This window comes from Planococcus citri, chromosome 1, assembly GCF_950023065.1.
Source record: "Planococcus citri chromosome 1, ihPlaCitr1.1, whole genome shotgun sequence".
Lineage (NCBI taxonomy): Eukaryota > Metazoa > Arthropoda > Insecta > Hemiptera > Pseudococcidae > Planococcus > Planococcus citri.
The window spans coordinates 1,760,902-1,776,005 of NC_088677.1; the positions used below are offsets into that span (position 1 = coordinate 1,760,902).

Here is a 15,104-nt window from a genome sequence, read left to right on the forward strand (position 1 = left end):
AACAATTTTCCATTTTCGAGCCTCAAACGTTTACATGTTGTTTGATTTCGTACATCAATTTATGCAATTTTTGAACCATCTTGGAGCGTTTAAAACCTCGTAGTATCCCACATTTTCTATGGATAGCTATATTTTTTTGTGAGTTACCCAATGGGTTCCCATGCTTACTTACAAGTTCAACTTCACAAAGCGAAAAACAGATCATTCACAAAATAATTAAGAATCTTCACCAAACTCGTTACTTTACAGGGTTAAAGTAATCACACAAACTGGAATTTGGGTTACCTACATCTTCGTCTCTCCACTTCGAGTATCTGAACAGATTAAGGTCGAGTTGTCAATAATTATTCCAACTTGCCAATTTATATCAATTTTTTCAAATCCATTCGAATCCAAAATCAGTTTACAAGAATTTAATTAAACTCAAACGTCGACCTATGGAGAGGTAATTGACCATTTACACAAGAATTAGTCAGTTAACGCGTAAATTGATCTCGCGAATTGACATCTCAACAACAACCCTTTCTTTCCTGTAAATTTTACCATCGAAAACTCGCCGCCGGAAAGGTCATGGTCAAATTTTCTGTATACTCGTACGGAATTCTCGGTATTTTTTTTGGCGAATTTTCAAAAGTATTAGAATAGAAATTGTGCAAATGAAACATGCATTTTGGTTTGAACTTGCCCTCAATTTTCATCTGATAAAAATGGCTAGAATAGAATGTTAAGCGTAAATAAACTATTTTTCATAAATTTTATTCAACTAAGTATTCAGGTACCTACTTTTGTAGATTGATGATGATTTTTAATTCGGTCGAGAGATCCAGAATGATTGAAAATTTGTTGATTTGTTTGATTGGTTTTTTGGGGGGGAGGGGGGTGAGAAATTGAGTTTGTAAAAAACACGATTGATTATACTCATTCAGAATCGTACCAATTGGCATTGCAATGAGCACGATTAATAGAAGGGAAATTCATCGAGCCATGTTCTCCCTAGGGTACCATTTAAGCAATTATCTTGTTTCATTCTCTCGATATTTCACTTTTAAGTATATCAACAGAGAAAAACTATTTCAAAAAATTGGTCAAAAAACTGCCCAAAAAAACAACGTTGTTCAAATATGAATACATTCATAGATAGAATACTTAGGTCGCTTGAATATTTTGTGTTCCAGTTTTTGGATTTATATAAAATGGGATCCTCTGCTCACCTCGAAGCAACTACAAAGTAAATCACTCGTCCTTTGAGATAATTAAGATGTTAACTCATATTATTAACTCAAATTCAACTTGTGCCAAGCTACTAAGCAGCTTTCAATGATTAATAAACACTGTGTGAAAAACACATGTATCTTTGTAAGTATTCAACATCACTTATACTTGGTAAGCAGATATTCATGGTGTTCTCAAGACGCAAAATGACGAGTAGGAAACGAGAAATTCAAATGATACATGTGCCTTCGATACTTTTCGCGACTGCTTAATACGAATTTTCGATAAGAAAATGTTGGTTTCATACCCACGCATTTCGAATACCTATGCATAATGTATAAAAGAAGACGACGAAAAATGTGAAAAATTTCCATCGAAATTTATCACAAGATCGTACTCACCCATAAAAATTCATCGAATGTACCAAAGATAATACTCGTAAGAAGGCGGCAGGCGACGATGGTTGGTAAAAAAAAAACTACAAACGTGCTCGCGTGTGTCAACGAAACATATCAACTAACACCGTGACGACGGTAAACCGCGAAAATATGAAAATCAAAATCGCATAAGGTCGCGGATGATGTTCTGCTTATCATTGTACGACTACGATATCGAAGGTAACTGTTTTAAAGCCAGCAGCTAGCATTTCAGCTGAATAACATCTACGAGCAAGCGCGCCCATAACACAACTCGACGATTTTCGGGTCAGCATCCGAAGGGCGAATTCAGTTTAGACTTGCGCTACGCTTGGTGAAAATTACTAAAAAGTCTTTTCTTTAGGTTTTTTTTTTCGCCGCCCCTCTTCTTCGTACGTTCGTTCGTTTCATGTCGCTTTTCTCTTTTCTCTAAATGAGAGTAAAATAAATAAATAATAATTCCGTATAAACTTTGTGTTATCTACCTACGTACCTACCTACTTGACACGTTATAAAACGATTTTAGAAATTACTCTCGTTTCATTAAATGTTGATAACTTTTCGCAACGTTTATTCGAGATTACCGCGGGTACAACAATTCGCCGATGGATGATACCGAAATATGTATCAGTATATCTATATTTTTGCCAATTTTAGACCCGTCTTCTCGTGTAAATAAAATATTGCGTTCCATTTATACAATTATTATCGACATCTGTATTCTACTATTCTTGAGAAATGGTGCGTATTTCTTTTAAAATCTCGACAGTAAAATTATTCACGACGTGTTAGAATCGTTTTTAAAATTTTGAGAGGTTTTTAAATTTTCAAAAATTCGCTAAAAATTCAAAAATCAACTTTGGAATCTAAAATTTCTGTTTCGCTGGAGGCACGAAGTGCATTTTTTTGATTTTTGGTGAAAATGAACAAAAAAATTTAAATTAACTCAAAATGTTGAAATTTGGAATGTGTCCTATTAGTCCGGCATATGACAAAGGAGTAATTGCACCTCCCCCCCCCCCGATCCTCCGGGACAACTTTTTTCTCATAGGGGACATCCTAAGGAACATTTCAAAGAAAACTTGCCCAAAAAAAAGTTGGCCTTACTTTCAAAATGGCGGCCATTCTGATTGACAGGTCAGCGGAAATCGCAGATTTTACGTTTCAACATAGGACTTCACGGAATTTTTCAAACCTTACAAAGGTAGATCGAAAGATCATGGAAATATTTATCACCTGTCAAAATTTCAAGTGCTAAAGTGCGTTTTTCGATTTTTGGTGAATTTTTGAAAATCGAATTTGGGCCAAAAATGAGGGAAAAAAATCAAAATTTTAGGTTTCAACCCGTTTTGAGCAGTTCTGGAGCCTCCAACAGATTTTTGAAACTCGAAATTCCCACAAAATTCCATCAACTTGGAGTTGTAAAGCTAAAATTTATTCTAAAAAGTAATTTCAATAGGCTACGAAGTACTGCAGGTGAATTTCAAGTCGTTTTGGATCCTCCAGTGACTTTTCGAAAATTTCTGAAGCCCCAGCAGATTTTTGAAACTTTAAATTTTCACAAAATTTCATCAAATGGAGATGGAAATCTGAAATTTACTCTACACTCCAATTTTAACACCCTCAGAAGACGACTTCAGGTGAATTTCAAGTCATTTTGGAGCCTCCAACGACTTTTTTGAAAATTACCGAAGCCTCCAGTAGATTTTTGAAACTTGAAACTTCCCCAAAATTTCATCAAACTAAGATGAAGAGTCGAAATTCATTCTGCAAACTAATTTCAATACGCTACGAAGTTGACTGCTGATGAATTTCAAGTCGTATTGGCGCCTCCAGCAACTTTTTGAAAGGTTGTATGACGTTTTTTTGGAAAATTAAAATTTCCTAGAAGTAGCTGGAAGCTTCAAAACCATTTGAAACCACCATGTAGTCTGCGAAATAAATTTCAGCTTGCCAACTCCATTTCATAAATTAATGTTGGGGAAATTTCAAGTTTCAAAAATCTGCTGGAGGCTCCAGTAATTTTCAAAAAAAGTCGCTGGAGGCCCTTAAATTACTTGAACCCACCTGAAGTCGTTTTCAGAGGGTGTTAAAATTGGAGTGTAGAGTAAATTTCAGCTTTCCATCTCCATTTGATGAAATTTTGTGAAAATTTAAAGTTTCAATAATCTGCTGGAGGCTCCAGTAATTTTCAAAAAAGTCGCTGGAGACCCTGAAATGACCTGAACCCACCTGAAGTCGTCTTCAGAAGGTGTTAAAATAGGAGTGTAGAGTAAATTTCAGCTTTCCATCTCCATTTGATGAAATTTTGTGAAAATTTAAAGTTTCAAACATCTGCTGGAGGCTTCAGGAATTTTCAAAAAGTCGCTGGAGGCTCCAGAACTGCTCAAAACGGTTTGAAACTGTTTCCAATCGATTTGGCCTGTCGAAAATAGAGTATATCCCAAATTTCAGCTTTCTTGGTCAATTTGGTAAAATTTTGATTTTCTCCCTCATTTTTAGCCTAAATTGGATTTTCAAAAATTCACCAAAAATCGAAAAACGCACTTTAGCACTTGAAATTTTGACAGGTTATAAATTTTTGCATGATCTTTCGATCTACCTTTGTAAAGTTTGAAAAATTTCGTGCAAGTCCTATGTTGAAACGCAAAATCTGTGATTTCGGCTGACCTGTCAATCAAAATGGCCGCCATTTTGTTAGTAAAGCCAACTTTTTTTTGGCAAGTTTGCTTTAATATGTTCCTTAGGATGTCCCCTTTAAGAAAAAAGTTGTTCCGGAGGATCGGCGAGGGGGGTGCAATTACTCCTATTGTCATATGCCGGACTAGGTATATATTTTCAACCCCGCCCCTCTCACTCGAATCGATTGAAAACGATTTGAGCAATTCTGGGAGCCTCCGAATTTCCCATAAAATTTTAATCAATGAAGTTGCAGAACGTCATCAACTTTTTCCAAATTTTCTTCACATTTTTGACCACTGAAAAAGTGATCAAAACCACTGTTCAGAAAACATTTCGATGAAGAAGGAGTATGCTACAATCATTCCCCGATACTTTGCATCGTCAAGAGCAATTTTTTACCATTGCTTTTTCATTTTTGATTTTCAACTTGAATCGGTGCGATAAATCTAAACCCAAAGCTAGATGGAAATTGTTCAATTTTACTCCAAATACACTTTTTGTTGCAAGATAACTGATTGTTTAAGTTTGCTTGTGAAAATCCCAAGATCAATTTTTTTACGGATTTTCAATTTTAATTTCCATTGTTTTCTGCTCTTTGAGATTTTTTATTACAAGACTACATGACTCAGTGGATTTCAAAACATTATATCACCAAAAACTAATGAAATGAAGTCAAATTTGGCAACAAAAAAAAAAAAAAAAAAAATATGGAAGAAGTGTGAAAATCCCTTTATAAAGGTACCTAGGTACACCTATCAAAATCATAATTTTAAAAAAATTAAGATAAAATCAATGAAAATTGCCAGTACCTAACCTGAATTGCCAATATCAGGCGGAATAGGAGAAAAATGTCATGCTCACTTGAATTTCGTAAATACACCCAAGCTTTTTGAGCCCATATTCAGTTACAATATTTGACTCTTCTTAATTTTTGCTGAAAAATCTTGAAAGATGTTTAAAACTGTTTAAAACAATGTTTAAAACTAAAAAATAAATGATTGAGTTTGAAACAATAACATTCTGTTTAAAACTTTTGTTTGTTTTTTTTTTCAAAATTTTCGGTCAGTTTTCGTACGTTTTGTCAATTTCCAAATGGTAATTTTGATTTTTTCGAATAAGTGACCGCTATTATGTTTTAAGTCATTTTAACAAATGTTTTATTCAATTTTTCCTAAATTTTTTCAAAGTGTCAATCTACTTTGTACTTTCATTAATTTTTGATAATTTTTCATGATTTTTGTGCGTTTTTTCAATAAATTATTTCACCATGATTTCAACTTTATTCAGCTGTGAAATTTGTGACAAAAGTTTTTAAAAAAATAGTAATTTAAAATGGCAGTAGATGTTACACAAATACACAGTTCATTTGTCCTCAATCGGATCTGAAAGTAAACATAAAAGACATCTTAAAACTGAAGGCATTGAGAAAATCAATGGATTTTGTCCATCTTTTCCATTATGGCAGCATATACAAATTTTAATTGTTCAACATTTTCTACCAATCCCATGCGAGTGTTCCTCATTTTCGTTAAAATCTTTAAGATACTGATTTCTTCAACTTCTTTTCTGGTCATCTGCGAAAATTAAAAACAGGTAAGTAATTTTAAAAAAAAACGAATAATTCACTCCTTTAACTAGTGACCTACAAAGTTTCATATTTTTTACCAAATTTTGGAATTTATAAGATAGCTAACTAGCCAAGTTTCATTGTAAAAGATGGGTAAAATCCATTGATTTCCTCAATGCCTTCAGTTTTAAGGTGTCTTTTATGTTTACCTTTACTTTCAGATCAGATTGAGGACAAATGAACTGTGTATTTGTGTAACATCTAATGCCCTTTTAAATTACTATTTTTGTACAAACTTTTGTCACAAATTTCACAGCTTGTATGGTTACAGCTTAATTATCTTTACCGCATATGGCGCTGATACTTTTTCAAATTGTATTTTAAAATGTATTTTACAATATTGTATTGGTATATCTAATAATTCTGTAACTGAGGACCTGACTCTTGCTCATTGTGGCAAATATGAATAAATTCAGATCATTTAAAACTGTGGTTTTTAAAATAATGTTTCAATCAATGAAGTGATTTTTTATAGCATAAATATTCGTTCTTTGATTATCCACTTGTTTCTCACTACAAGCTGTCGAAGTGTCGAAGTAACCATGTTTAAAGGAAAGGTGTTTGGATGATACACATATAACTTTTGATTAATTATAGCTGCGATGTGGAGCTGACTTAAAATCCATGATTTTCAAGAAAGTAAAAAGTCAGCTAGAAGTTTCAGTTTTTGTTTTTGGAATTTAAGACCCAAAAGCCAAGTTTCACTTTGAAACTTTCATTCTCTACTAGTCAGATTCAACATTCAACATTATAAATAACAAGCTCATTCAACTTACCAATACCTGGAGGGTAGCATCAATCAAACAAAATGTACCACATCTTCCGCCTCCATTTGAGCAGTGTATCAGTGGGGGACCATATGCGGAGTCGAAAGCGCCACTTTGGAGAACAGCATCCAAAAATTTAAAAAATACTGAAGTTGTTGGGGGAATACCAAATTCTGGCCAGGAAATGTACTGGAAATGAACAATTATCCTGTTCTGCTGCAGCTTTGTGTTTTTCAAGTTGAATTTGCGAACAACATAATCTGGATTTTCATCTTCCGAGATTTGCTCCACCGTTAATGGGCAATCGATTAGCTCGACTTCGGTTATTCCTTCATCTGGATATGCAGCATTCAAAAAACGTGTAGGTGTTATCCAGTATGTAGTAGAACTCAACTGAAAATGAAAACCCATAATGCAACCAACAACTTGCAGCAAAATTAATACCAAAACGCACCAACATGGAGTGTGGAGTACCTTTGATTCAAAAAAATTGCCGAGCATGACAATGGCTTTACAATTTTCTTCCCAAACTTTGATCCAAATCTTTGACAATGCACAAAATTGCGGACCTTTAGCAACAATGTATCTTCGTGCAGCTTCAGGCACCTGATATGAAAATACCGGTATTTGAGTTGTATAGATGATTTTCACGGCAATGGGTGTAATCACAATACGAATTTTTATCATGTAAATGTGTTATCACTTATCAAGAACCAATTAACTTACATCTACATAATTCCAATCTAAAGAATGAGAACATGGACGTTGAACATCTTTGGTGGAAAATTCATTCATTTCCTGCGAAAATAGACCCTACATTATTTATGTTGGTCACCCTTATAATGAGTACAATTCATTCTTCATACCGTAAATAACTCCGACCATGAATTTTTCTTCTCAATGTTGTCAAATTCCAATTTCAGCGTATTCCTCATTTCAGGAGTTGAATTTTCTAGTTCATAACTCATAAGTCATGACAGATGGCACAGTCAGAGTGCAAGAAATCTGCAATTATGATTGAATTGAATAATGTAAAGTAGGGTGGATGATGTTTATGATGTCATCGCGTGCCCGATTTCGTGATATTGATATTCAATCACACTAAAAAATCATACTATAAACTTAGCACTCATTCTGATTAAAGTTTTTTGATCAAGAAAAAAAAATGAAAAATGTTTTGAATATTTTTACTGATAACTGCAGACCTTATTTTGTCATTTTTAGCTGGAAGCGGTACCATGGCATCAGCCAATCAGAATTCAGGATCAGCCAATAGTAGCCAATCAACGAATAGTTTGAAATGGTATCAAATGTAATCTGAAGGATCGTTCCGTTCGTTTTTAGCTCCTGCTCCACCCACTCCAGTCAAAATAACGTTCTTGAATTACTTGTCAAAAAACATCAGAAATTTCCAACACAGAATGATAAGAAAAAATGCACTGTTCAAAATTTATCGTTATCGAGTTAATTCTGCACTAATAATCCCTAATTCAATATGACTTCGAGTAATTTCAGTTTGAAAGTGAAAACCAAAGACAGAAATATAGAGATAAAGGACAGCCTCAGTTTAGAAACCAAGTTAACGGAACTTCAAAATATCATATCAGAAGCTGCAGGTATAGCCAGTTCGAACCTAAAAGTATTATTTGGATACCCTCGAAAGGCGTTGAATTTTGGCGAATTCGATAATATCAAACAAGCTGGAATCAAACCAGGTGATACTTTATTTGTGGAAGAGAGTACTGGCGCTGGTAAAGCGTCAACTCAGTCAACAGCTAGTGGTCAAGATTCGTCCAACGTATTGACTTCCAGTGATACGCCTAAAAACATTTCCAACGAACAAAAGTCTCATATAAGCGATGTGATGCCTCGTGAAGTGAAAGGCATATTATTAAAGAAAGAAGTTCCTTCGGATAATTCTTGCTTATTCACTAGCCTAGCTTTTGTACTCTCAGGTAAGGGGATGAATTTTCATCAACTAAAACTGAATTTATCGACACATTCCTGTTTACTAACGTTCTCTTAATTTTATAGGTAAAATCGACGTTTCCACTAGCTCGTTTATGAGACAATTAGTAGCAGATAAGATATCATCTCAGCCGGACGAATACAGCGATGCAATTCTAGGGAAACCGAATAAAGAATACTGTACTTGGATTTTGAATCCAAATTCTTGGGGAGGTGCCATCGAATTAGCCGTTTTAAGCGATCATTATGGTTTTGAAATCGCTGTAGTTAACTCAGTCACTGGCGTGATCAGTCGATTCGGTGAAGATAAACACTACGATCACAGAGTGTTTCTGTTATTCGATGGAATTCATTACGATCCTTTGTATATGGATTTTATTCAGGTATGTACTTCGTATTCGCTGCGTTGGATCATTACAAAAGACCGATCTCTATTTTTCTTCGATATTTCAGACTGAAAACATGCAAACAATATTCCCAACCAGCGATGAAGATGCTCTTAGAGATGCTCAACAATTAGCCCGCGAAGCCAAAGAAAGTAGGCAGTTCACGGATGTGAATCAATTCATGATATGCTGTACGCAATGCAACGCAATTTTAGTAGGTCAATTAGAAGCTCAAAAACACGCCGAACAAACCGGACATACTAAATTTGACGAAGTATCCAAGTAAAATTCATTATTCTCGAGAAGAATACGGGTATTTGATTTTCCAAAGATTGTTGTCGTTTTGCTCTAAATTTTTAAGCAAATTTTTTGAAATGCGAGCCTTCACAAGTTGATACATATGTTAGTTTAGGTTTATATTTCAAATATTCGCCATTTACTTATTGTGATTCAGTTTCAAAACTTCCAAGTTGTTGTATGTTTTTAACACAAGTTTGCTATATGTTCCTTGAAGGAATTTCTATAAATTTTCTCGATGAAGCCAAATGTTCCACTTTTGCGAATTCGTAGCAGTGTTTTAATTTTTACGGTGTTTCTACATAAGTTTGTAGTTGTTCTTGTGCAATATACGTTTGTATAATAATTCTGATCGTGTTTGGAGTTCGATTTTTTTGTTACGATTTCACCTTGATCATGCCCACATCGTATAAGTAGTTTCGTTGTTTTTCTTATCTTCAATTAGTTGTCATTTCACACGATTTCGATTAAAGTACAAATCAGGGCAAAAATGTATTGAAAACGACATATTATTTTGTGATAAGATTTTACACACATGGAATATTCTAATCTATTCATCAATCGATGAGCAACTATGTAAGAAAGTATGTTCTTTTTACACTGATTTCTAATTCCGGACTTTGTACATACAGAATCCAAGTGCTCTGAAATTTACTGTAAAAAATGATAAAATAACCGAAGGTCAGTTTTAAAATTCACGATTCTGTTTTATTCAAAATCTAGATTCTCGAGAACCCGCGTAAAAGAAAATACTTTCTAATCAGCTCACAACGAATTACTCTCCAATTATTTACTACGTACAGGTACTTCGAACATGCAATCGAAAAAACACATAACTTAAACTTATTTCTCACTGAGGCTGCCTCGAAAATGACAGTCCAGCTCAATAAAAAGGAGAAAAAAAGAGAAACGAAAACAATTAAAACACAATGTGATCACAATACAGAAAAACCTACTTCTAGTTTTTCGAATATAGTTCATAAAAAAACAAAATACGAACAAAATAAAACACTTCGTATTTACACAAAATGAAGAAAAAAAATACAAAATTACTTTTACAAAAACAAAAAAAAAACAATGCAATTCACACATAAGGAAAACAGAATAGTAAAAAAAATATTTGCGCTATTAGAATAAGGAATTGAAAGAAATGTGGAAAACCCAATGCACTGGGTGGGAAAAAAATCAACGACTAGAAAAGATAAGCAAAACATTCAGTCTTCTTTAGACGATTGAGACGAAGCGAAAGGAACTTGAGCCCGATTTCTGGGTTTGATCTTCAGGACAACCCAAGAACAAATACTTTTCAATCTGTAAAATGTTTTACAATTGATTAAAATTCAAGATTATTGCAAAAAGACATTGAAAACAATGATAATGAAGAGTAGCTTACCTTCGATACAATTCTCGTCGCACACTTGCCGTGACTTTCGTCACTAGGCATAAAACAGTTGCCACCATGAACACTAAATTGTAAATCAATACAATTTTAAAATTGCCTAACCATTCGATTTGGCCAAAATCACCGAGAAGATCGAAATTCGTGAAACCTTCAATCAAAAAAATAAATCGATTAAGAATTGAAAAAAAAAATAAGTTCTATCAGCAAATGTTCATTGGTATTTCCAAACCAATTCAACTAGGCTGAAAAATTCCGTTCATGATACACCACTCACCTAATATCTTCGATAGTAAGGGCAACGCTGAACTTAAAATTAAAACTAAAGCACAATTCACGATCAAGTGAACAAACGAGGTTTTCTTGAACTTGGGTTGTATTTGCGATAATACTGGAATAGAATATAATCCTATTGTGGAGGTGACGGTCAAATACAGTATCAAAATCACTTCTAACGCTGCTCCAAACGGACCTAGTTTCGATAATGAACTAATGCCTAATGTAAATTGCTGCGGGAAAAAAATCAAAAGAAAACAATGTCAATTCATTCCAACTTCATGGTAGAAAAAAAAATCACATTTCTTACTCGAGTGCTGATAGGCAATGCTTTGAACCCAATAAGCAACTCTATAGTATTCTGTAATACAATGAATACTGTGATCACCGTAAACGCCAAGAGAACAATCATCGCTAAAGGATAAATAAAATTTCTCTGTAGAAAAGAAGTTCTTCTTTGAAAATCTGCAATGAAACGAAACAGCATTAAATTCAATGTCGTTCTCCTTTCCGATGAATGATTATTATTTCGAGAAATTATTCACCTAGAACTTCCACGGTTTCTTGAATTTGCTGTAATTTCTCCAAGAGACCACGTCGAAGGGCTCCATTTTGTAATTTCAACACCGAATCGTATTCATCTGGTTTATACTTTAAATCATCAGAGAATAAGGGAACAGGAGATAAATATTTCCCAGTTTCACAAACGTTTTCTAATCTACAACAGGTAAATCACACAACGTTAATCATATTTGTATATTTTTTTTGAAAATAGAATAGTTGTTTTCAACTACCTCCTCCTGATCGATTGTTCTTCCAGCGTAGCCACCAAATATTCTTCTTCGATATCCCTTAAAAATTGCGGTTTCACTAAAAATTGTCCAACAACGGTGAATAATCTAGCGAAACCCAGTGGGGTGCATACTGAAAAAACATAATCCAAAATCAACGTAAAAATCCAATATGTATTAAAGTAGAACTCTTAAATTTATTTTGAAATCACTCACGAAGCAGCATCAACACTCCGAGAAAGGAGATACAGGAATACAGGAACGGTAAATGATATCCCCATAAATCTGTAGATAAAAATAAAATAACACATCGAACCAATCAATACTTCAATTTCAATCATCTATGCAAGTCAATTCTTACTTAGCAGCGAGAGAATGCCAGATGTCCTGGAACCATCTATCAGCGAAGATATCAAATACGTAATACCTCCGATGAAAATGAATAGAATTAATAACACAACCGTGGTTTCGTAAACACGAGCTTTGATACCCTGGAAAAATAATTCGCGTGTTTTATTACATTTCAATTTTACATCGCATAAATTACTTTTCTTTTACAGACGGTTGCTATGATACTGACTTTTCGGTGACCAGAAAATCCTTCTGATTCGATGAAAAAGTACGCAAAGGGGAGTAAAACAAATAACGAAAGATTGGAAAACAGAAAAATATGATTCCACAATCCTGTAACGTCAAAACAATACGTAATAAATTATCAGTACGCGAACGATATGCAGATATAAAATGATAATACGAGTATTTTACCTTGTACGAGAGAATGATTCAGCCATTGTACGTAATAACTGTTCGGATACAGTAGTAAAACTTCATTACTCGCAATCGAGAATGGCAATAGAAAAGCAGCGCCTGCTGATATGGCCAGCGAAAATGTACAGAGCCATAAGCTAATCAAAATTTCAAAAGAAAATTCAACATTAATATGGATAATTCGTAGTCACAAAACGCATTGAAATTCACCTATCGTTACCTTATTTGGTAGACTAATACGTCGTCGCTGTCTTCGGTAATATAATCTTCGTCATCTTTCCTTTTGAATTGACCGATGACCGCATAACTGGATACGTACAATAGTAAAAACAACAACAGAAAAATCTGCGAAAAAGTCTATTTTAAGAACTAGAGCATATTAACATTGTAAAAATTGGTTCAGTCACTTACAATATTCTCTCTGACAGTATTATGGAAAATCTGCTCTCTTAAATCTGGATCATCGTCCATCATTTATCCACCGGATTCGGATACTCGTCGCATCAATGTAAACGTAATTAAACGCTTTGTACAGAGTTTAGCACAAAGAAATGATAAAAATTCAAGTCATTGATGAATCTACGAACACTGTAAAAATAAATTAAGACTTAAGATCGTCGAATAATAAGGTCGAAGCAATGCGTTTTTTAACAACACGTTGAGCCACGACGATAGAACAACTTGAGAGAATTTAAAATTTAAAATACTTACGAAAACATCCTACTCAGGTGTGTAAAACGAGTTGATGTTGATATGGATTTTCTTGAATAGCGTGGAATTCCAGATATTTGCGATGAGATGAGAAAAAATGGTAGTTATGTTCGCGATGGAAAAGCATGCAAAATTGACATGAGCATTGTTCCCGGCCAAAATTTAAAACCGTAGGAGAATGAATTTTACAAAAATGCAGTATTTCGGTCGGGATGGGATATTGATATGACTGAGTTTGATAAATGATTTATGATGGAAGTGCGACGTACATAAAAGGAAAACCATCAGAAATAGTGAATGGAAGAGGGGTGTTGTGATTACATTTTTTCCAACAGTCGTTTTCATCTGTTTCGGTTTCGGTTTCGTATTGTTTCTCGATGCCCTCAAGATCAGTGTGTGCTTTTGTAAAAACATCAAAATTTGCAATTTCCGAAATTTTAGTTTATGAATTATGCAAATTTTTTGCAATTCTCCGGATATTTATGAATGGAAAAATTTATTTCAACTCGCAAATAAAATCTAAATCAAAAAATGCGCATTAAAAATTCCGTAAATTGATTTCCACAAATTTTGCTATTTTTAATTTTTAATATAAATTTTTTCGAATTTCTCCATTCGGCAACACCGATGTTCCAAAACAAAGCCCGTTCGTGTTGACAAACCCGATTGAGGTTGAAGTTAGTTCGAAGTAAAAGGGTTTTGTGAATATTTTTTAACAATTTGACATGTGATAATTAATACGAAATAGTGATTAATCGTCGCCATTCGCGAGTAATAATGATTCTCGATCACGAATAATAAACACCTCTCTTGCTGGTAAATATTTTCGGCCTTAACAATGCGGGTAATATGAGGTAGAAAGTTCAAACTTGTTGACTGGACAATAGTTTCGCTTCGCAATTGATTTTGTCATCTGAAAAAAAAAATATGATAATGTTCATCTCGCGAATTAGTGTTTTGTCGACGTTTTAGTGAAGATGTGATTCAGTGGTGAAAAATGTGATTTATCGGAGATCATTGCTGCTTTGACCCTGGATTTCTACAGTGATGTTTCATGGAATGAGATAGCATCTTGAAAAGATGCTTCAACCTTTGCAGTTTCTATACAGTTGAAAAAACAATGTTGGTTTTGGGACCGTCGTTCATCGTTATGCTGCTGTTCTATTTAGTTGAATGGGCTAATTCATTTCCTTCACATTTTATCGAACCAAGTGAGTATTCGACTAAAACAGATATATACCTAAGCAGTTGATAATAATGGTGATTCATGTAAGTTCTGTGTGCTGACAGACTAAATCTTATGTGTTTGATTTTGATCACACTTTAAAAGTCCACCCCATATCGATAAAAGTCACCGAAAAATTGAAAGCTCAAAGCTCTGTTCAATTTTTGAGCTCCATGTTGTACGTATAGTTTGTCAAGTTGGGCCTAAATCCACCAAACCTGAGACGTAACGTTTCTATTCCTATATATATTTGAAATAATAGAAGGTGAAATTAGCAAAATCGCTCGCAGGCAAATAAGAACAATCGTGATTACACGTAGGTACTTGATATTGTGCCAGAATAACAATCTTCCTAATTTTTTTTTTTTTTTTTTTTTTTTGAATCATTATTATTATTATTGAGAAATACAGAGTCTCTGATCCATGTTTGCAGATCACTATTCAAATATGAAGAAAAATTCCACTCACAAGTAGCAATTATCATTTTCAATCAGAGTTTCTCCTCATTCAACTTCTGCTGAAAATGTAAGAGCTTGCAGAGATCTACCTTTATTCCACCCTTGAGCTTCGATATACTTA

The 15,104-nt window shown here is 34.0% G+C and overlaps 5 protein-coding genes across 6 annotated transcripts in view; 2 read left to right on the forward strand and 3 right to left on the reverse strand.

Annotated features, from left to right (window-relative positions):
• Positions 1-1,910, reverse strand: part of LOC135844230 (acetylcholine receptor subunit alpha-like) — a 190,347-nt gene extending 188,437 nt beyond the window's left edge. Inside the window, exon 1 of the mRNA XM_065362381.1 lies at positions 1,614-1,910. The gene's annotated coding sequence lies outside the window, so the exon portion shown is untranslated. The remainder of the gene's footprint in view (positions 1-1,613) is intronic.
• Positions 1,911-5,567: 3,657 nt separating this feature from the next.
• LOC135844259 (tyrosine-protein phosphatase non-receptor type 1-like) lies at positions 5,568-7,886 on the reverse strand. Of its 2 annotated transcripts, none has more exons than XM_065362421.1 (5): positions 7,571-7,886; positions 7,431-7,502; positions 7,179-7,310; positions 6,714-7,097; positions 5,568-5,884 (listed from the first exon to the last, which is right to left on the reverse strand). In XM_065362421.1, exons 1-5 carry the CDS (start codon positions 7,670-7,672, stop codon positions 5,741-5,743), a joined length of 834 nt encoding a protein of 277 aa, XP_065218493.1. In that variant the 5' UTR covers positions 7,673-7,886; the 3' UTR covers positions 5,568-5,740. The 2 variants fall into 2 exon arrangements, with proteins under 2 accessions (XP_065218493.1, XP_065218486.1); XM_065362414.1 differs by having other exon boundaries at positions 7,431-7,517.
• A 208-nt stretch (positions 7,887-8,094) lies between these two features.
• On the forward strand, positions 8,095-9,701 carry Yod1 (Yod1 deubiquitinase). The gene is made up of 3 exons (XM_065362402.1): positions 8,095-8,659; positions 8,739-9,055; positions 9,126-9,701. Exons 1-3 carry the CDS (start codon positions 8,200-8,202, stop codon positions 9,342-9,344), a joined length of 996 nt encoding a protein of 331 aa, XP_065218474.1. The 5' UTR covers positions 8,095-8,199; the 3' UTR covers positions 9,345-9,701.
• A 121-nt stretch (positions 9,702-9,822) lies between these two features.
• On the reverse strand, positions 9,823-13,600 carry lili (LMBR1-like protein). Its single transcript, XM_065362392.1, has 13 exons — positions 13,301-13,600; positions 13,001-13,177; positions 12,810-12,934; positions 12,587-12,726; positions 12,402-12,505; positions 12,183-12,312; positions 12,038-12,106; positions 11,825-11,954; positions 11,576-11,748; positions 11,341-11,495; positions 11,032-11,263; positions 10,749-10,905; positions 9,823-10,666 (listed from the first exon to the last, which is right to left on the reverse strand). Exons 2-13 carry the CDS (start codon positions 13,061-13,063, stop codon positions 10,570-10,572), a joined length of 1,575 nt encoding a protein of 524 aa, XP_065218464.1. The 5' UTR covers positions 13,064-13,177; positions 13,301-13,600; the 3' UTR covers positions 9,823-10,569.
• Positions 13,601-13,941: 341 nt separating this feature from the next.
• Positions 13,942-15,104, forward strand: part of Kul (Kuzbanian-like) — a 47,192-nt gene continuing 46,029 nt past the window's right edge. Inside the window, exon 1 of the mRNA XM_065362432.1 lies at positions 13,942-14,511. Coding sequence (XP_065218504.1) covers positions 14,421-14,511 — 91 coding nt within the window. The 5' untranslated portion in view covers positions 13,942-14,420. The remainder of the gene's footprint in view (positions 14,512-15,104) is intronic.